The 23,294-nt window shown below is 37.0% G+C and overlaps 1 protein-coding gene across 41 annotated transcripts in view; it reads right to left on the bottom strand.

Moving 5' to 3' along the window:
- The window catches only part of Ktn1 (kinectin 1), a 137,708-nt gene that overhangs the window by 12,111 nt on the left and 102,303 nt on the right, over positions 1–23,294 (bottom strand). For 17 of the 41 annotated variants that reach the window (XM_076931151.1, XM_076931152.1, XM_034497188.1 and 14 more), the window contains 16 exons: positions 21,821–21,855; positions 21,515–21,605; positions 20,934–21,002; positions 19,890–19,927; positions 18,898–18,988; positions 18,688–18,756; positions 17,378–17,415; positions 16,704–16,794; positions 15,948–15,985; positions 14,365–14,455; positions 12,312–12,380; positions 11,164–11,198; positions 9,069–9,159; positions 6,962–7,048; positions 3,523–3,612; positions 196–276 (listed from right to left, as the gene is read on the bottom strand). In XM_076931151.1, the coding sequence (XP_076787266.1) occupies positions 196–276; positions 3,523–3,612; positions 6,962–7,048; positions 9,069–9,159; positions 11,164–11,198; positions 12,312–12,380; positions 14,365–14,455; positions 15,948–15,985; positions 16,704–16,794; positions 17,378–17,415; positions 18,688–18,756; positions 18,898–18,988; positions 19,890–19,927; positions 20,934–21,002; positions 21,515–21,605; positions 21,821–21,855 (1,104 nt within the window). The remainder of the gene's footprint in view (positions 1–195; positions 277–3,522; positions 3,613–6,961; positions 7,049–9,068; positions 9,160–11,163; positions 11,199–12,311; positions 12,381–14,364; positions 14,456–15,947; positions 15,986–16,703; positions 16,795–17,377; positions 17,416–18,687; positions 18,757–18,897; positions 18,989–19,889; positions 19,928–20,933; positions 21,003–21,514; positions 21,606–21,820; positions 21,856–23,294) is intronic. The other 24 variants (XM_076931158.1, XM_076931159.1, XM_034497203.2 and 21 more) reach the window with 3 other exon arrangements.

The raw sequence follows: 23,294 nt of genomic DNA on the forward strand, positions 1-23,294 counted from the left end.
TAGCTTGGTTTACATCAAAAACGTAAGCTAAAGGGAGATGAGAGTAATTAAACATTTGGTTTTAGAAATAAAGGCACCATATTCTTCTCACTACCCAACTAATAATGCATCCCTCTGTTACTCCAGTGTTTCCAAGAACAGCTTCCGGTGTGCTCCAACTCTCAGTTTGTTTAAATACACAGTTCCTCAACTAACCTCGACTGCCTCTGCGTCCGAGGTTCCAGCCATGCATGCTTTTGCCTTCTTTTCAAAGCCACGTAACCATTCACTGTAATTCTGTAGGGGAAAAAAGGTCAAAGTTACTGGTTTCCATAAAAGTCCAATTAAAAAAAAAAAACAAACAAACATTTAAGAGCACCAAATCAGATAAAAGCCCACATACACTGTCATCAAACTTAGAATTTCACAGGCAGATATAACTTTCCTAGACTGAACATAAGACAGTTTTAAAAAACAAACAAATAAAAAAAAACACTAAAGTCCAAATGATGCCACATGCTGAAGGGTGAACAGAGAGATAACTAGTTCAATACCAACTTCAGCTATATAGTGAGTTTCAGGCCATCCTAGGCTACATAGGAAGACTATCTTAGAGGGAAAAAAATGACCAAACAATTTATTTTGACACAAGCCTGGAAATGCTAAGTTTAAAGACAAATGCTACCATGGCCAACAATAGATAAGTAAATAAATAATTTAATGTGCAAAGAAATGAAATATATATTAGTATCAAAATAAAATGCTTTTTATCCATACCAAAATATTTGCAACTGAATTTTGAACTCAAAGGCAGTAGACCTAAGCTCAAAATTCCTGTTCTAACACCATGAGAAATATTCATACTAATAACCTCAATTTGTAAAAATTTCAAGATCTAAAATAAGGAGCATTTCAAAAACTTTTCCAGGTAAAATAAAGTCTAACTAAAGGCATTCTGTTCAGAAGATTTTAAATTCTTTGAAGGTACTCCCAAAATTCCTGAAAATACCTCATTCAAAAAACAATATATTATAAGCATTTTAAATCTTAATGGGGGTTAAGAAGCACACATTTATTTAGCTCCAACACAAAACTGGTTTCTATTTACAAGTTAAGTGAAGAAAACAACACACATATTGTTTAAACCATTATCTGAAACTTTAGAATAAATCATTATAAATTTTTGAAGCTTCTTAACTGAATTTGAAACTACTAACAAGTGTCTAATATTTTTAGATCAAGTTAAGAAAACAAACTGTTTATTGACTCTATGATGTAACTTGCTCTGCTTCTATATCTGAATCGATATTCTCCAAGCATCACATGAGGAGGGGAAAGGGAGAGGGGATGGTGACCACCCCACACTGTACCGCTTTCAAAGCCATGCTGGTTTAAAAGCCCCTATTTATATTAAAAGAATAGCATTCGCACAATACAAGTTCAAACCAGAGCAGTGAACACTAACAGACTACTTAAAGCTTCAAATACTGGGATCCAAAACAAGTTCAAACCAGATGGAATCAAGCTCATCTACATCTGCTTTACACACTGGCAACAGCAACAAAAACTTGTATATTTAATAGTTATCTTAATTTATCTTAATGAGGCTTAAGTGAATTATTTTCTTTGTCTCTTGTATGTAATCCTACTAGCCTGATATACAGACCAGGATGACCTATCTCTGCCTCCCTCTTGCTGGGATTACAGGTGTGTGCCACCATGACTGGCTACATTAAGTAATTCTTTTAAAAATCTAGAATACTAATCTCTAAGTAGCACATGAAAAGCTTAAACACAGGAATCAACTTTAAACAAGTATGTGAACAAAACACAAAGAATACTTTCTATGTATTACATGATTTACAAGTTGTTACAGAGTCATGAATATTTAGTTATTGAAGGTAACTAGTAATACCATTAAGAATGAATCTCACCAGGCATGGTGGCACACACCTATAATCAGGAATCCAAGGCCAGCTTGAACTAGACATGGCAAGACCATATCCTACTCTCATACAGTACACCCATGAAGTACTTCCTCTGCCCCTGCACCCACACCACACCCACATTGCACCCACACCTAGAGGAAACAGAGCTCCTTGGAGAAAGGAGCCATTCCATGCTTGAAGCTTCAACTGTGTCTTAACTTGAACATCCTATTACAGCAGCACAAGGCATAAGAGCTATCAAAGGACACCACAGCCAGCCTAAAGCAGATCACTCCACTAAACCAGGCAAGCAGGTATCACAGCTCTCACAATAAAAGTAGACAACAGTACCCATACTACCTTGAAATATGGACCTGGATCAGATAAGCCTGAGTGACAATTTATGAATTATACAAAGGACAGAGGAATGCAGTTGGCTAAATCCAAAGGTCAGAACTGCAATAGGACACTTCTGGGCTTCAAACCAGGGAGGAAAAAAAGGTAGGACGCAGCACACTTGCAGCGGCTCAACAGGCACCAATCACATGTTGGTCTTATCTGGGGTTCTGGTTATAAAATAAACTACCTTGCTATTATTTAATTAGCATTAGTATATGAAAATTAGGAGAATTAGGATTAAATTTGTCTAATTAGAGATATATTTTTTTAAATAAAAAATTAGCTTGACCTCCTTTGAAATATTTATAGATAAATGCTCTGACACTTGAGTTCCATCACGGTGATCTAATGCAAAGGTTCTCAAACTGTGGGTCGCAATTACTTTGGCAAATTTCTATCTTCAAAAGTATTCATGTTACAATTCATAAAGTAGCAAAATTATAGTTATGAGGTAGCAATGAAAATAATGTTATGGTTGAAAGTCACCACATGAGGAACCGTACTAAAGAGTCACAACATTGGGAAGACTGAGAGCCCCCACTAACAGGATGGGAAGGATCAGAAAGTGGTTTATGTATTAACAAAAGCATGTGTGAGGATTCACAAGGTGGGTCCTGGGATCACTATTCCACTGCCTACTTGTGAATATATACACACATTATTTTACTAAAAATTTAAGAAGGCCTATCTCATCATTTGAGGAGACTCAGCCACATTCCCTGATCATCTCTACCCTGGAGCACTGGCTGCGGATCTGAACCCGTCATTTTTCTATCCTATTTGAACCATGTTCAACCTCAAGCCAGCTGCATGTTAGTATTTGGGGTGAAGAATAGATGAAAATCATGATTTTAAGATGTAAAATGACTTAATTTGTAGCATCGAATACATTAAAGGATAATTGTTAAAACTAAGAAAATAATCACTTAAATCAATTATTAATGGTTTTATTACTCATTCAAAAAAAAATACCTATTTTCCAAATGCATTTACAGCTATTCATTCATTGTGATAGAATACAATGAAGTTTCAGGTTCAGGAAAAGGGACTTTGAACTAAGTTGCTGTCCTGACTACTAGAAGCACATTAGTTATGGAGACACTGAGAAGTTCAGCGTGCTAATAAACCAAATTCAGAAATCAAATGCTGCTACCAACAACTTCCTACATAACTTCAGGCTAAATGTTAAAAAAAGAGAGCGAGAGGTTCACCTTACCAAATTAGAAGGGACAGACACCGTTGGAAATAACCTCCTGAGAAGGTCTTTGGACTCCAACTCAACAGCTTCCACTTGTTGTCGTCTTTCCTAAAGCAAAGGACAGATGAGATCAAATTTACAACATTAGACAATGTTCAAAGAGGAAAATAAAAAAAGTATGACCTTTTACGTTCTAATGGAGGAAAAAGACAATTTTCAAAGCTTATTTTAATATTGAAAAGTATCAACTTTTCTCACTTTAAGGCATTAAAACATACTTCCTTAAAGACAAAAATCTGCAAATCTCTAAGTCATAAATAGCAAATAATATCTTAGTTGATCAAGCCAAAGTAGTATCTGACAATATGAACTTTCTCTGGCATTAGAAATAAAGGGATGCACCACTCCAATAACATTCCAAACACACATTCCTTCCCGTCAGTCAGCCTCACAGACGACCTGACTGCTGAATACGCATCTGGGCAAGAAAACTGAAGCTTCCTGACTAGTAAAAAGTTCACAAAGGAAGTGCCAACACTTTCCTATTCTGCTCTTCAAGGTCAGATCAAACTATTTCTGTTAAACAAAGCAGAAAGGACCGATTGTGATCAGCAGCAGAAGTGCTCAGACGATGATTCTGACACACTGAGCTGCCCACTGCCACTATTACTAATGCTCAATCTAAATATGGTGACTTGTTTTTGTTTGGTTTGGTTTGTTTTGTTTCGTTTTTCGAGACAGGGTTTCTCTGTGTAGTCCTGGCTGTCCTGGAACTCACTCTGTAGACCAGGCTGGCCTCGAACTCAGAAATCCACCTGCCTCTGCCTCTGCCTCCCAAGTGCTGGGATTAAAGGCGTGCGCCACCACCGCCCGGCAATATGGTGATTTTTAACTCCAACTCCAATTGTAAGTTCAGAAGTATGTTTGGCAAAATGAGGGACACAATTGGATCAAATACACACATATCCCCCCAATCTAATGCTCAAATTATTTCTACAAGATTTTTTTTTAAAGACACCTATAAAAATGCACACCAAAACCAAACCAACACAACCATTCCATTACTACTGGAGTCCAAGAAACAAGAGGTAGCAAGCACCACCTCAGCACTCTCACGTGCTCCTTGAAATCTGTTACTGATTTAAGACATCTACAGTTCAATTTAAGAAAACTTTAATCACATAAAAATCTAAATTTACACAACAGAAAACAAAATTTTATATTCTATGCACACTAAAAGCTAATATATTATTAAGGATTAGTTGGCAGTGTTTTAGAATAGCTGTTTTACTTGTACACATATACCTAATTATACAAAATACAGTATATTTACTGGAAGGCCACTGCTATTTAAGAGGTAATCAAGAGATCACTGTATCATCTGACTAAAGATATGCAGAGCAATCTTAAAGGAAAAGCTATTGTGGAACAGAGGCATTCTGGAAGCAGAGAGGAAGGCTCACCTGTAGTCAACAGCCACTCAGTAAGCTACTTCATTCTATAGGAAATGTTTTAGCTATAGAATTTTCATTTGACATAAATTTGGTTGTAAACAGTAATTTCTATTCAACACCTGATAAAAGATCTAATTTTAGAAACTAGATTATTTCTTTGGTGCCACCATTGATGGATTATTTCCTTAGTACTACCATTGATTAGAATATGTAAAATATCTTTTATGTAAGTCTATCATTACAGTTTCTAAAAAGAATTTAGTGTTTTAAAAGTAACTCCAGACTAGGTTTGGTGGCTCAATGCCTTTACCCAACAGGGGTAGAGGCAGGCAGGCAGGCAGAATTTGAAGCTATCCTGATCTAATTAGCTAGTTCCAGGCCACCCAAGGCTACTACATAGTGAGACCCTGTCTGAAAAGAAAATAATAAAATAAACTTTCCAGAAGGTGGTATGGTGAGGGTATGTTTGTAATCCCTGGACCTGGGAAGCTGAAACAGGGGGGCCTCAAATGGACTACATACTGAGACCCAAACACACACACACAAACACACACACACGGGTAAGGGGAAGGGGGAGAGGAAGAGGGAGGAGAAGAACCTCATTAATAAAAACATCTAAAAACAGTACGCTACCCAGTTTAACTATTTCTAACCCATAAAACACTAACACTGCTTTATGCAGTCACATTACAATTTGTGGCACTTAGTAAATCATTTTACACCCAAGCTATGAAAGGATTCTCAGTTCTGCTAATAGAAAACTAGAGTCTATTCCCCATAGCTTGTTAGCTTTGCAAACAACCATGCACACACTGGAGCTCCCTTTTGCATTAGAGGATGCAACAATTCCCTATGCAGGAAAGGCACAAAGCCTTTTAGCTCCAAACAGTGAAAAGTCTATACTAAAACTTCCCTTGCTGACAGAGATGACTGTACAACAGGAACCCTTCACAATTAAAGAAGACCTGTGCTGCACAGTGTCTGGCATAAATTCCTCTGGCAGTAATAGCTGTCAACTGTCTCAACTTAAAGCTTAATGAAAATTTAAGTATAAATCTATTGTGTTAAAGGAAATATAACTATACACATAAAATTGACAAATCATAAAATGGCATTCCACTAAGAAACTATTTCAAAAATCCTTAACACTTTTGTAAATTAAAACATAATAAATTATCTTGGCACATAAACAATTTCAGAATATGGAAATTAATCATTCTAGGTACTCACTAACCTGGCTTCAAAACTCAGTATTCATGTTGCACACACACACAGTTGTCCTAACCTCCTCCATATCACTCCTCCATTATGACCCTGCTCCCCAGTGCACTTAAGAAGGATGTCCTTGGTTGTTTTGAAGATAAAGGGGACGTACGCATCATCATCCACCCATACTAATACGCCACACGGAACAGACATGGGTGCAACTACTGTCCTGCATCTTCAAACGACAAAGTGTAGGGCTATGTCTCTGAGGAATCAGCCCCAGTAGCATACTGTGACTGAGGAATCATCCCCAGTAGCATACTGTGAAGGGGCCCTTTTTCTGTACTTTGTAAGATTTTGCTGTCTTCCTCCATTGTCTGAATCTCCTGGTATGCTCCAGAAACCCCACTTTACTAAGCATCGCAAACACATGCTAGGTTTTTAATTTGTTCCATTAATTCACTCAGATTTTTCTGATTTGGGCATCTCATCAAAGTTCTCTAACTACACCAAGTAGCACAGCATGTGACAAGGAAGGAACTGCACACACAGTATGGAGTCTTCTGAGATCTTTCCCCTAAAGCTGTGTGCACCAAAACACCCAGTGGGCTCATCCCAGCACAGAGTGCCCAACTCAAGTCTCAGGGAGAAGATGAACGGCAGATGGTGAGGACCATAAACATGGGTGACAAGGAGCTGCTGTATTTAAATGGTTTGGACTGAAGCAAAGGGGACCGCTTCAGTCTGGTCTGGACAGGCTGCAGACTGCAATGGCAGTCCTGGGAGTTAATTACAACCTTGGAAGTCTTGCTCACTCTCTCCTGCAGCATTTTTTCAGTTGATGCCAATGCTTCCATTGCTTCCCAGTTTTTCTCCCGAAGGTCCTAATCATTTTTAGAAAGAATGATTTCAGTTTATCCATTATTAAAAGATTGCGCCTTTAACTTCATCAATATTTTTGCGCTGCATTTAAATGCTGGTTATTGCAAAATTATTCAATAGGAAAATGTGTATTAGCAAAATAATAATAATAATGTTTAGAAGTTTGAATGGGAAAGTAAGGATGTCCACACTTCTCATGTTTTAGTATGCACACCAAATATGCCATTTTTTAAAAAAACAACTTGACACATGTGACAAAGAAGAAAGCATTCGAAGGTAAACACGCCAATCAGGACTACAATTATGACTTCAAGTTCAAGCATTACAGCTAAGGACAGAGCAAATACACAGTACTGCAAAACACTTCTCATGTAATAGTAAAACAATGCCCAACATCAGCCTCACAGGACTTTACTGAGTAACATTTTTTTCCTGTAACTCTATTTTAGGTAAAATTAGCACATTTCTAATTAAAGCCTAACCCTCTGTGCTTTGATTTTGGTACAGTCAAACAGGGATGCCACAAGCAATCAGACACAACTGAACTCGGCAGCTGACTGAAGCAACTGAGGCAGAGAAAGTATAACACATATTCTCGTTAAGAAAAAGCTGGGTCCATTTAAAAGTGAGCTTTGAAAGAAAGCGTTTCCTTAGCAAATACAAATAAAAACAAGATGCTGTATGTAACTCATCTTCACAATTAAGAATCTTAACATAAACAAAAATTAAAAGCCAATAATTACCATTTATTGCCAATTTACAAGTCAAATACTGTATTTAGCACTCTGTAAATTCTCATTAGTCCTTACAACAGGTTATGAGATTTTTTTATTCCCACTTTATAGATGGGAAACCACAGATGAAAGTTAAGAAATCTGGCCAAATGTCTGAGTGGGCTGAAACTGCACCCTGCTGGCCTCCACTGTCCTGGCTCATTACAGACTTGAAATGAAGACCCACAATGCTGCTGCCACTGCCACTGCCACCGTCACCACTGTGCTGAGTGAACTAAACTATAGTACTGTGCCCACCTTACCTCAGAATCCTAGCAAAAACCAGCTACAATGTTAGAACTGTATTGGAGCATTCATACCAGATTTTGTGACTGAGTAATGCTGTTAGTAATTAATATTGCATAACACACAAAGAGCAATTCACATACCAAATTTTCACAAATTCAGGGTGCAGGAAAATGCCTACATGTTAGTTAGCAATTTAAACTTTGAAAGATTTAAATTACATTAGGAAATACATATCTATTTATCATCAATATTCTATCATTAAATAACATTTTGGGTTATTCACAAAACAAGCATACTTTTGTGTGAAAAACACTTCCTTAACAAGAATACTTGGACCCTTCTAATTACTAACTTTTGTTAAGAGAGAACTTATGAAGTCTAGCTGCATCTACTCTTTGTCTGCTTGGTAAGGATTTATAGTTCTTAGAGTCAGCCATTCCCATCTTAGTATAAATCTATTCAAGTTCTAAGACCACTAGCAGACTTAACTACCAATATGTATACTGCCCCTTACTTTTAAAAAAGGGTAGTTTACAGAAGGCTTTCCAAGATTGGTTACAAAGACTGAAACGAATATTTCTTTTAGTCTATCAGAAACAAACACACACACACTCTCACACACACACACACACACACACACACACACACACACACACATAAATTAGTCCTGTTTAAGAAAAAAAGAAATGTCTTTGCTTTTAAATAACAATATTGGAAAACTTATTTTTGTAAACAAGTTTTAACATGAAGTCAACCATATATTTTTTTATTTTAGAAAACTTTTAAAAGCTCCATTCTGCTATTTTTCATTATAAAAATCTATCTTTTAATATTAAAACTGCATTATAATAAAATAATTTACTCTAGTAATGCCCCAGACACAAAGAAACCAAAAGTGCTCTCACACAGATCAAGAGATCTAAAGAGGATGCCCCGCCCATCTTTCAACACTAATTCTCTGTAATGGGAATTAGTCTGATGCTCATCAACAGGGGCTTACATTGTTTTTCTTCCTCTGATGTTCAACAGCATTCTTCAAAGATGCTAACTCATTGCAGAGATTAGTTATTTCTTTTTCTTTTTCTGAAATTCTAAATCAGAACATGAATATATTTTAGGTAAACAGCATCTAAAATAAACAATAATATAATTACATATTAGGTAAATAGTTAATATCATTCCTATATCTACATATCAATATTTTTAAAACAAAATAAAAACAGCAGGTGATAGTTTAAAACTGTAATTATTGATCAGCTACTGTTTGCACAGAAAAGCCCATCCTAAAATTCTTAATTTCAAAGGCAGTCTTTCAGCCTAGATGTAGCTCCAGTTGGTAGAGTGCTTGCCTAGCTAGCATGCCTAGGTCCTGCTTTCAATTCTCAGCATATGAAGCCCACACATGGCTCCTCCAATACCAGCACTTGGGTAGTGGAGGCAGACCAGAAGTTCAAGGTCATGTAAATGTCTAAAAAGGGGTTGGGGGTGACTTCAGTACAAAGACGGTCTTTACAGGCATTTACTTTAAGGCAATTAGACTAGTTATGACTACTTGATTCATTAAACCAACAACACTGTATTAAAGTGACCTGGTATTCACTTGTTGTTTTTACCCAATCTTAGGGTTCGTGGCTTTGGTTCCTCTTTGTTGTTCTCCTTGTCCTGTCTAATGCCTTAGTTATTTCCCAGAAAAGCAGAGAGAAAAGGCAAAATTTCAAAATTCATTTGCATTATTCTTGAGTAGAATGTCCAATCTCATACAGCTTTCTTAAGATTGTATATAAAGGTCTGCCCAACAAGCAATCTGGCCCTTGAGCTTAAAAGCTATCTGTTATATTTTAGAAATGAATTGCTTCCTCACAATGACTGTGTGATGGTGGTGGGCGTGCTACTTTGAAATTGGTCTGATAGCACCCATATGGAAAATGTTATTACTTGGGAAGGACCACTGAAGGTATCTTATTCCCAGCTCAGATCCTCTCAGGTGGGTTTCATAATATCCTCTTCTTGTTACAGCCCAGTCAGTAAAGTTAAGGACAATGGACTGCCAAGACTCGACTTGTGTCTCAGTGATAAGTATAATTAACATAGTAATACATGGTTTAAAAATTAAAATTGGGGCTAGAATGACAGCTCAGTGGTTAAGAGCACCTGCTGCTTTAGCAGACGACACAATTTGAGTTCCCAGCACCCAGGTCAGGCCAAGAACAACCCCTTTACTACACTTTCAGGGAATACAATATCTGCTTCTGTCTCCAAAGGCACTGTATGCACATGGTGCACATCCATATAAACAAAAATAAAATAAAACCCACATATGCACAAAACAGAGTAACAAGACAAAACTGAGACTTGTATGGTCTCTGAAGCCACTATGAGGTTACTATAGAAAATGTTTGGGCGGGGGGAGAGGTTAAAAAAAAAGAAAAAGAAAATGTTTGCACTCTGACTTCATACGGTCAAACTCGAGACGCGGCTAAAACAACAAACTCCCCTAGCCTACTAAACAATCAAGCTTACAAACAAGCCAAGATGCAAGAACATTTAGACTACTGTCACCTGTTGATATACTTAATATGGTTGGCATTTAATATTTTGAAACAAACTATACACAGAAATGATTTTTAATTACTAGCCTCTTAGAGAATAAGAGGCCAACAAAAGAAAAAAAAATCAGTTTCTTAAAAAAATACAAACACTCTAAAAGAGAACCATAACAAGTTTTCACAAAAATGCAGCAGTGGGCGGAGTCTGCACCACTGGTCCTAAGTGAAACAAAGAGCAAGCACAGAGGCTGGGCTGCACTGGCCTCCGAGGTCAGCTCCGTCCCCTCCAGTTTCTCAATGTCTCCAGAAGACAAGAGGAGGAAAGCAAGCTCCAACTGCCCCCTCAACAAAATCCTGGGCAAACAGCATGCCTCGAACTGTGCATCAGTAAGCACGAGCAGAGCAGTGCACACTGGCCTGCAGCCAGAGCATGCAAAGACATCTGCTGTGCTTAGACCAGCACTTGTGATGACTTGAAATTACTTCTCTGAAGGTAATTCAACATTTAACTCTATAACACATCAAACTCTGAATCAACGAATTACTTACACTGTTTGTAATTCTTCCTGAGAGGGAAGAGATGCCTATTAAAAGAGTTAAATATTAGTTGACAATAAAGGTTTCTAGAACATAAAAAAAATTAAATTCTTCTTGGAAATAAACCAACACAGTTAAAAATATCATATACTCCATTATGTCATCATGTCTGACTTTAATTAAGTGGTTAATAAAAATATATACAAATTTATTATGTGTAATGAGTAGTAAATCCAATTTTCACTGTCCCTCTATAAAACCTTTACTTAGTAAGAACTTACAAATTTCAAACTGTTTAGCATCAAGGTGCTTTTCATATTGACTTCTAAAACTATCTAAATAAAATCAACAAATAAATTAAGAGCTGATTTTCTCACATCCAACCAAAAAAGTGACATTTTTATAATATACAAAGGTATACAGCTTTCAAATATAGGATATATAGTATGATGATGTAGTCAAACTCAACTACCAGGAGCTGCTGACAACAGGGAGTCTTGACTATTTAACAAAATCCATTCTGGTCTATCCGTACATGTTTGTAAAGATGAAGGGTAGGGCTTGAGACTTTGTTCAGTGATAGTATACTTGCCTAGCATGCACAAGGTCTCTGAGTTCAACCTCCAAAATGCAAAAACATGTGTGTGTGTGTGTGTGTGTGTGTGTGTGTGTGTGTGTGTGTATAACCTGTAACTGATCTGAATATACATGCACACACATGTATATAACAGAGCTGGAACCTTAATCAGAAAACAAAGCACACAAATGTATATATAATAAAACCAGAACACTGATCAGAACACATATGCACACACGAATATGTATATGGTAAAGCTGGAGCATTGATCAGAGCACACATACACACACGATTATTATAATGGAGCTGGAGAACTGATCAGAGCACACACCTATACTGTATGTACACATACAGCAGAGTTGGAACATTGATCAGAGCATGCACGTGTATATAAGCAAGCTGGAACATTACATGCACATATTTTATAAATTATACATTATTTTATCTTACACATTGCATAATTAATTGCCTTTATAGGAAATTTGTTAAATAAAAGAGCCACTGTTTTACTCTCTGGGAACATGTAAATATGACATGGAGGTGTAAACAATAAAAGGTGACAGACACATGAAATAGTACCTACCTGTTGGTGGTTCTGATGATTGAGTTGTTCCACTTGGGATTTAAATAATTTATTTTCATCTTGTACTTCCTATTTAAACAAAAATTAACATCAATACCTAGACAGAGATTATGATTTCTTATTTAAGTTTTTAAATGTCATACAGTCTAAAAGTATTTCACAATAGTAACAATTTTAAAAGGCTAGATTAAGCCACATTAAAACATAAATGATAGTAGCTGTGTTTAGTTCTAGTCTTGACAGGGTATGTGTTGGGAGAATGAACTGACGCGACACCTGTGTCTAGTGCGGGGTGGCATGCATCTGGGAGGAGAGGTTTCTCAAGCTTCATACTGCAGCATTTGTGGTAGGCTCTTCTATCATCTAGTAATATAAACGGGCTCCAGAGAGGCATGGCAACAACCTGAGACATCTGCTCCCATCGGCTGAGACATCCCAACAACACCCTCAGGGACAGAGACCGTGCAGTACGGACAGACAGACAGTTTATTAACAGCTACCTTCCTTTCCTAAGGGTAGAATGCTCCTCTCACAACACTGTGAGGTAAATTACATATGAACTAAAAATATGTAAGTAAAAAATGCACTTAAAAAGAAAACAAAAATGTATTATAACCACAAAATGAGTGTTCTTTACTCCTACGACTTAAAGCAGGACCTTGCTTTTATCTGAGGAGATAAACAGACTCTGATTTTGGAAGAGGGGATGGGATGCAAAGGCAGTCAGACTTCACATAACTACATAAAATGCTATTATAAATTGGGTTTTAGAAAAGTTATCCTAAGGGGCTGGATGACTGCTCTTCCAGAGATACTGAGTTCAAGTCCCAGCAACCACAGGGTGCCTCACAACCATCTGTAATGGAATCTGATGCCCTCTTTTGGTGTCTGAAGACAGCTACAGTGTACTCATACAAATAAAATAAATAAATAAATCTTTTTTAAAAAAAAAAAATAGTTATCCCAGAAGAAAAACTGTAGAACAAAATTAGAAGAGCAATTAATGTACAAATGACTTAAAGATACTAAGAGGCCTCCTCTTCCCACAGTCTAAAGCAACAGAAAACAAGCCTTCTTCTCAGGGATGACATCACGTGAGCAGCTTTAGCCAATGGTGGACAAGAAGGGGAAACAGGCCTGTTGGCAAGACTATAAATAAGGAAGGACACACTCAGCGTGGCCTAACAAAGCCAGCTGTGAATGTACTTAAGGGAGACAGGGAGTGGGATACAACTGTCCGCCCTAGAGCATGAAGCATGAGCCAGGCTGCTTGAAGGTACTGCATGTGGCTACCAATCTGCTGCCCCTTCAGGTGAATATCCTGTGAATACTTAGTATTACTTATTATTACTTACTTAGTAACTACATGAAAGGTAAGATCTGAGCTTCTCTTTGAGATATTAATAACTCAGAAAACAAAGCAAACTTGTATAAACCATTAACAAAAACTTTTACTTCTAGGAAAGTGTAAGACAATTAGTATTCAAAATACGTAGGTAAAGATGGCCACTGAGAGCATATTTTTTTTAACTGAAGAACAAACCTAAATACACTAGGTAACTTTTATCAGCTGAAATTGCTTATATAATACAATAAAGGTAGCTGGGCATAGTGACTCACACCTTTAATTCCAACATTCAAGCTCAGAAGCAGGAAAACCACAAGCTTAAGGTTAGTCTGGGTTCGAGGCCAGGCTGAGCTAACATGACTAGACACTGTCTCACAAAAGCCTCAATACATAAGCTACTATGGTAGGTAAAGGACAGAGCATTGTTTGGAGGACACTAGGACTTGGATTCCTTGGATTTGATCAGCACAAAACAAAACTTAGAAAGCAGAGAAAGGCACTTCTATAGAAAGTCTTAACACTGGAACTTACTGAGTGCTTTCTCAAAAGACAGAAGCAGCCCACCTAACACACACCTCTGATAGCAATCGCACAGCCTACAGGAAAGGCTCATGTTGTACTGTTTCCTTCTACAGGAGTTGAACCGTTTCTAAAACAACCCCAGAAAATAACTCCATCAATAATGAAGTTTGAGTAGTCACTTACCTTTAACAGCTCTGACTGCTTAGAAAGATCACTCTCCGTCTCCTTTAATTTAGCTTCTATTCTCTTAATTTCATTGTCCTTTTCTTTCAACCTAGGATTTTTACAAAGAACTTACTTTACTAATGTACATGGAAAAGAAAAAAAAAACATACTCTAATATTACTCCTAATAAAAAAGACAGCACAAACAATGACTATCCACCATTTCTTTCTGTATTCTATTAACTTGACTACACCGTGAGACCCTGTCCTTAAAAAAGAAAATGACAAGATAGCCAGTGCTCTTAACTGCTGAGCCATCTCTCTCCAGCCCCCAAAAGGGCAGTTCTTAAAACAAATATCAATCAATGTTGATAGACATCTTGGCAAGAAAAACTTTCCCTGAGCCAGCAACGTATCTAATAGAGCAAGGAAAGGCACCAAGCCTGACAACTTCAATTCAATCTGCAGGCCAACACAGTTGGAGAAAACTGATGCTCACAAATTGTCCTCCAGCCTACACACATAGACTGTGGCTCAAACACTCACACATACAAATACAAAAAAATCTATGTTTAAAGTAATTCTCCAAAACCTTTTTCCATCTTTACTTAGTGTAGTTTAAGAAAACTCAATGTTTGCTGACTGTGGTGGTTTGAATATGCGCTCAACACAAGAAGTCACACCATTAGGTAGAAAGTGTGGCCTTGTTGTAGTGGGTGTGTCACTGTGGGGTGGGCTTTGAGTCCCTCCTCCTAGCTGCCTGGGAAATAGACAGGCCTCTCCTAGAGGCCTTTAGATCAAGATGTGGAACTCCCAGCCCCTTCTCCAACACCATGTCTGCCTGGACATTGTCATGCTTCCCGCCATAAAGTCAATGGACTGAACCTCTGAATCTGTAAGCCAGCCCTAATTAAATGTCTTCTCTTATAAGAGCTGCCTTGGTCATCGTATCTTTTCTCAGCAATAGAAATTCTAACTAAGACACTGATCATGGTGGCTTATACTATACTCCCATGAGTTGGGAGGAGGAGGTATAGGTTCAGGGTTAGTATGAGGCAGCCTAATCTACCTAGTAAGGTTTAAGCCAGCCTAGGCAACAAAATGAGACTCTGTTTAAAAAAAAAAATTACTTTTGCAGGATTAAAAACATACTGTTGTCGTGTGAATGCCTGAGAAAACAGATCTCTATGATGCTAACTATAGGTGATATTTTTATTACTCAGCACAGAACTAACTTGACAAAATCCATGTTTCCTATAAGCAAGTATAATTATGATATGTCCATGACTTGTTTTGGCTATGATTATTCCTGATTATATAGAAGTCAATTGGTTTCTTCTTTATAATAATTGCATAATTTGAAAAAAAAAAAAAAAAGTCTGTATTTGCAGGAAAATACTGGAGGAAATGGGCAAGTCTTCATATATTCTAAAGCACTGAAGGGGTCTCTGCTTTATCACACAACAGAAACTTCTCTTATTTGTCTCTCATCTATAACTAATACTTAACTATAAAATCAATGGCCTTTTAGAAACCCATAAAAATGAATTTTAAGCACATTCTGGCACACTTTACCAAAATGCTAGCTAAAAATATACTTACACATTTTCAAGTTCTTCAAATCGTGGTGTCGAACACACCTAAGAAACAGATTCACTTTTTTAATGTTAACATCGAAACAAATCAAGTATTACAAAATACATGCAGAACCACCCAACAATTAAAACATAGTTATGTGGCAAATTCAAGATTAGGTTGCTTATTAAAAAATAAAATGCTTTCCTTGTTTTCTTTGCCTGGCTTTTTGAAACAAGAGCTCAGGCAGGCCTCAAGCCCATGGTGATCTTTTTACTTCATCAGCATTCCAAAAAAGGAAGCCCCAGGTGTGAGCCATCACCTGTAGTGAATGAGTTTTCCTTATCAAACTTATCAAACTTAACTATTAAAGTGTTTTTCTAAAGGACCACCGATTACTATACCAAATAAACAGTTAAGCATAAGCCTGGAGTGCATCTGACAAAGGAAGGAAAAAGAAATGTGTATACTATTAGCTTGACAAATCAAGCCATTAAAGATGGTTTGACAGTAATAAAAGTTTACTTACTTGAACAGCAATAACTAAACTATGCCACAACAGAGAAACTGAGAACATATGCCTTCGTACTTTCTATAGCATTACACGGAATGGCAACTGCTTAAGAAGCACACTGCCATCCGTGTATACTGCACCTCTGGCAAATCAGGTTGTGCTACTTCAAAGATTCATTTTCTTCCTGATATCCTTAAAAAGAACAGATGTGAACTGATACTCAGATATCGGGACAAGGGTTGCTTTCCCTTGTGTTTCGAGCATCTCACCTGTGTGCACCTCCCTCTCTCGGTCAGGTCTCTGTCCCTGTCTTCTAAAGCAGCCTTCATGCTGTTCACCTGCTCTTCCTTGCCTCTTAATCTGACAAGAGAGAAAGAAAGAAAATTTTTACATGATTATAAAAAGCACAAGTACTGAAGACTGTAAAAATATCTCAAGTGTTCTTATAGTCCAAGTCCATTTGAATGTTATAGAAATAAGTATTTCTACAAACCATTTCAATATAAAGGAATGCAAGACTCATGACACCAATTAAAGAAAGTCCCCTGTCACTTTCTGGGCAGAGTAGCGCAGCTACTCTTGCCCTGCCGTCCCATCCAGGCGCCTCAGTAAACTCACACAGCTGAGGTATCCTATGCAGGTTTCACATGACCGTTAAAATAAGCAAGAAGTAACATCTCCCAATTAAGATACACTCAGAAATAAATCAAAAGAATGAGCGTTCACACACCATCTCCTTCCCACAAAACAAAAACAAAACCAAAAAATAAAAAAATAAAAAAAAACCCTAGCAGTTGTTAAAATATAATGAAAACCTAAAATCTTTTGAAACAATTTAGTATTTTCCAGAACACTGCAATCAGATATAAAAAGGTCATAATTTTCGTTAATTTAACTTGTAGGAAAGAGCTATTTCTAGGAAAATGAGACAAATGTTACTTACAAGTTCTGCAGCTCCTGGACTTGAGAAGTGACAGATAGCTAAAACATGAAGGACAGAGAAAGCGATTCACCAGCCTTTCTTTAGCCGCATCGAGCCTGTTATAAATCTTTATAATGTGTACATTTTAAAATATAAAAGCCCAAGCTAACTGCTCATGCTAAAACAAGATGTGTTTGCACTTCACCTCCTCTTTTTCCAGTGGCAATAAAAGTAACAAGGAGGGTCAAAGTAAAGAAGATGACTACAAATGGCCTGGAGAAGGTGGTATTTCTACAGCTGAGACCAGGAGTCTTCATTCAGGAACACCTTCCTAAGTATCAGAATGCTCTAGCCCAGTCTTCAAAACATCTGCACTACAGTGGTCTAGCATCTTCCTTAATTTCCTGTTTATATATGTATTTACTTATGATTTTGTATGTCTTAAATATATGTGTGTGTGTGCATGCATCTATCTGTGTGCAAATGTGAAAGGCCATAGGTCATCATGATTCTAGACTCTTCTACTGTTGTTTCTCACCTTATGTTACGGGACAAAGTCTCTCACTGAACCTGAAGCTCTCTGATCTGGTTGACCTGGCTGGCCAGTGAGGCCCAATGACCATCCTGTATCTACCTCCCTGCTCAGGTTCCAGATGCATGTTGCCATCTCAGCCCTTTATACGAGGAACTGGATATCTGAACTTCAGCACCTCAAGCTAGCACAGTGAGAACTTTCCCTGACAAGCTATTTCCTCAACCCTTAGTAAGTCAGAGGCAATCTATATTTATCCCCCTCCCTCTCAGCCCTGTTTCACATGGCAGCAATTTGGGAGGAGGCTCTTCTGAATTTATCAGTCACTAAGCACACTCCCTCTAACCCTGGACAGGGCTTTGATGAGCTGCCATAATCTCAGTCCAATAGATGAACAAATCATCTCTCCTGTACAATCTTCATTTTAATGAAGACTTGTCAGATTAAATCTCATAAAACCCATCTACCAAATAAAAATGTCTACTTTTAAGATCTCCAAGGAAACTTATTTTTTTCTACAGTCAGAGATGAATACACTCTTTAACAACACATTCTGATCCATGTAGTTTGTGTTCTGTGGTTTGCATTTTTTAAGCTGACTAAAATGAAACATTAATACAGAAAACTTTTTCTAGAAAGGGGCTTAGTAAAAGGTTTAAAAACAAATATAAACAAATATAGTTGTAGCAAACTACTAAAGAATAATTTTCTAAATATCAAGGGAAACAAAAATTTAAAGTAGCTCACAAATAACATATACACTAATTCATCTGCCATGCTGTGGCTCTGGGATGTTTACCTGGTGAGCCTTTTCAAGCTGGGCATTTCCTATTTCTTCTTTTAGAACCTCTATTTCCTGTTTCAATGCCTTGACAATGATAAAACAGACAAGATTGGACAATGGAAAACACACTGAGTTGACAAAGAATGTAACATACAAACACATAAAATCAAATGGTTTAACTCAAGTTGATAAACAGAAAGGCCAGACACTGTTCTCTCCTAATACCTGAACAGTTTTCTCCTTATTAGCAACTTTGAGAAGTTCAACTTCTAGAAGCTCTTCCACAGACTTGATCTGTCCATCTTTCTCATGGATCCTTAAATAAACAAATTAAGTATTAACCTGACTAGAAATCACTGAGATCCACCAGCTAAGGTAAAGACAGCACCACATCATGAGAAGACTGTCCCAGCCAAGCCCTGCATCTGCAGTGAGACGGTGACAACTTCACAGACAAACACAGAGAGATAACTAAAGCTCCTTTTCAGTAAGAATTCAATCAGCGACTACTAAACTCTATGCGTACAAGAAGTTCATGGTATGCTCCAAAAATACACAGAAAAATCTACTATTTGAACCATGAAGAATACCAACACCAGGAGGAGTTGAGTTTCATTCAATAACATTGGTTACAGAATTTTAAGCTTACTACACAATATGCCATCAAAGCTAACAGGTATACTTCAAAAGAAGATATGCATGCATGCATGAAACTTATTTCTCTGTACAACATAAATTCATCTATAATAGCTTCTACTAAACACATAAAATTAACAATTTGATGTCACATAGAATCAATTATGAAAATGATTTTTAAAAAAAGATACAGATAAAAATCTTTAAATTTGGGAAGCACAGCAAATCTCCCTAAGTCCACTGATGAGAAATTCTAGAATGAAAGTCCAACTAATCCAAGCGTGGTATATACTAATATCTCAGCATTCAGGAAGGGGAGAATGGAGCATCAGGATGCCAGCCCCAGGTACTCAGAAAAGCCCTGGCCAGACTGCATCAGAAAAGAAGAGAGGGAGAGAAGAGGGGAGAGGGAGGAAGTAGGTGGAAGTAACATGTGTCAATTCTAGATAGATAGATAGATAGATAGATAGATAGGGGCGTAATATATGTCAACTCTTCCAAATAAATGGTAAGTTCCATCTAATTGTACTAAGAAAACAAGTCAAAATAAAAACTTAATTTATAACAATGTTATTACTTACACTCTCTTAAGATCTTCAATTAGAGACACAAAAGAAACCTAGAAACACAAAAAAGACGTATTATTTAGTACTTTTAAAATTGTAAGTGAGATAGAAATAGAAATACATAATCCCTAAATTTGTTAGGATAAAAATCAAAAATAAAAAAGTAAACCCAGAAATTCTTTCTAGATTTCCTTAATGTCATAATGGTAAAAAGGAATAGCATTTTGAAAGTAAACAGATGAGACTACCTGTAATCATTAGACAAATGATCAAGTTTCTTAATTATTAATTCTAACCAGGGGAGAAATTACTCCTAAGAAATTGCTTCATTTCACGTAGCCTTTTTTGACATTGATACTCAAACTGTATGTGTAGTCAAAACCTTTCATTACTGTGTTTTTAAAAATGAAAATGGCCAGCAAGATGTTATGCAAGCCTGAGGACCTGACTTGAGTTTAATCCTACATAAATGTGGAAGTAGAAGACAGAGTCACTCCTAAGTTGTCCTGTGACATCTATAGGACAATCCACGGTATCTGTGTACCTTCACACATCCTGTACACAACAACAACAATAGTACATTTTCAGAACTCAAAACAAACAAAACAAAAAAAAAAAAAAAAAAAATTGGGCTGAAGAGATGGCTCAATAGTTGAAAGTACTGGCTACTCTTTCAGAGGACCCAGGTTCAGTACTCGGCACCCATACAGCAACTCACAACCATCTTCAAACTCCAAACCCAGGGAATTTGATGCTCTCTTTGGCCTCTGTGGGTACTGTATATACACGTGATACACAGGCATATATGCAGGTAAAACACTCATACACATAAAATATAAGTAAATTTAAGTAGATAAAGAAAAACAAAAAGAATGAAATTTTATTTGGAGCAGATCACAGAAAACTTACCTAGCATGTAAATAGTTTTGAATAAATTGCAGCTACTCAAGTCAGTAATCATTTATTAAAAGTTTAATTGACAATTCAGCCTTGAAAAAGAAACACCTCAGTGCTTTCTGCTTACCATGAGAAGAGCGTGTAAGACCAACAATACGCTACCTGATCGCTCTGCTTAGCCTTTAACTCTTGAACTTCTTTCGTCAGAGTGGAGTTTTCTGTTCTCATGGCCTTTTTTCAAAAACATAGAAACACAACACACTTTTATTCTTGAAGCACTGGCTAGTTCAAATTAAGCTAGCCCACTCTTTCTCCTCTGCCCTTTTCCCTATAACCTTTATAATTAGTCAACCATTTTGTAATTCAATTATCACTATACATTCCAACTAAAATGGTAACATCCTCAAAGACACAATCTGTCATTTGTCAGTTACAACACAACAGTTATAAATTCAGTTACAACTCTTAATTTATTTTCCCACAGTCCATGCTAGTCTAGTAAATGTGAACAGTGAGGATCACTGTGGACAATCTGAACATGGCTCCAATACACGACAGCATCTACCTTACTGAGGCGGTCAACACTAGAATCATCCTCGCAGTTCTAATTTCTAAAGAAATATCAATTAAGTTCACTGAAAACTGTATAACTTAGATCACTAGCACCCAGCTGTGGAAACGGTCCCATGAAGCCTTTGCAGACTGACAGACTAGCACAGGGGACAATGGAGAAAATGCCTTACATTCAGCTCCTCCTCTCTGGTGGCCACCTGAATGAGTCCAGTTTCCAGTAATTCTTCGACAGTCCTTAACTTCTCATCTTTTTCTTGAATGCTGTAATTATAAATATAAACAACTTGGTCAAGGTAAATATCATTCCTAAGTATTTTACATGGACCAACCCTTCTGTCCCTCCTATCACAAAGTACCAACAGTACTTTAAGAACCCAGATTACTACCACTACCAATTCTGTTACCACAAATTTGAGAGGAAAATATAAAAATATAAAACATTTTTTTGCCAAAATATAAAAAAATTAAACTCTTACCATTTTTCCATTTGTTCCACAACATCTTTATTAGGCTAAAAACAAAAACATCAAGAAATGTTTAATTCTACCAAGTTTGCCTATGATAAAAATTAGTTTAGAAAAAGAACTCTGTGGAAATAGTTTAGGATTCTAAATAGTTCCAAAATTTAGTCCTTACTTGAGAACTGCTCACAAGTTTAATTTTTTTATTCAAAAGAGAGCAAAAAAGAAGATGGACATACAGGCTACAAGAGGAAAGTGGCACTAGCAAAACAGACTTGTTCTCACCCCAAGTCTTAAGGATATTTGTAGTCACTAGAAGACGGAATATTTCTTCAAATATACAAATTTTACAACTTTAAGGTATGAAGTCAGAAGGGGCCTCCTTATCCTTTTTTCAACTGATTTTTTCCTACATTGAAGTCTAATATAAACACAACTGCATAAATCTTATTTATACTTCAATGGATTTTGAACATGTCAACATTATGAAAATAACACCAGGCCAAAGCAGACACTATATTAAAAGTGCTAGTATGTTGCAGAAGACACGGCATGACCACTGACCCACGCCCTTGGCCCTTTGGTCCTAGAATTCACCCAACCAGTGCTCCCATTAGTCACCATGGTTACTGTGTAAACGGAGGCAAAGATTTCAGCCTCAGCATTCTCAGACCTTTAGACAAGTCAGCACTCTAGGTGTGGGGTCTTCTGGCCACACCTCATGAACCAATTTCCTTTCCTGTTATTTTCTGATTTTTTTTTACTCTATCTCATTATAATCATTTTTTTCAAAAATAAAATTAATGCTTCCATTGCCAAATCTGAATCTTAAGATTCCACCTCCTCAAAATTAGTCCTTCACGTTAATGCAGACATTCTGGTCCTCAGCTTTAGTCATCCCAAACGTCTAATGCCCTAAGCTCTCTGTGTCTGTAGATCACAAGGACGGCTTTGTGAATTGCACAGGAAGACTACCCAATGAAGAAAACTGTCCCATCATGAAAAAGGAGGGAAGAAATCCCCAAAATGTATATCATCAATCCGATAGTATACAAACAACTCATATAGAAGTTGCTTTTTATAAACTTAAAACGCTCATGAAGACAGTTTTTAATCCATATGTGTTTCAATAAATCCCATCTCACAAGAGACACTATCAAGTCCAGCTTACTAGGTTTTTCAATCCTATTTGCTTCTCTGACTCCTAAACTCTGTTGGCTCACTGTTACGACTGGGACTTCTCAAATGTAAAGGTTTGTCCATTCTTACAATGCTCCTCAGTGTTAGACCATCCATCACAAGCTTTACACAACAAAGCTTCCTAATTAGATCCTAGTAAATCTTTCACCAGCCCCTAGATCTTATTCTTTGCACTTACACAGTATCTTAGAATGTTCTGACTGTATGTCAATTCCGTGGCACACCACCATGCTACTGAAGTTTTTCTCTCCGCCTGGACTGCCCTCACTGTTTGGCAAATTGTTGGGTA

This window comes from Arvicanthis niloticus, chromosome 3 (assembly GCF_011762505.2).
Source record: "Arvicanthis niloticus isolate mArvNil1 chromosome 3, mArvNil1.pat.X, whole genome shotgun sequence".
Taxonomy (NCBI): Eukaryota; Metazoa; Chordata; class Mammalia; order Rodentia; family Muridae; genus Arvicanthis; species Arvicanthis niloticus.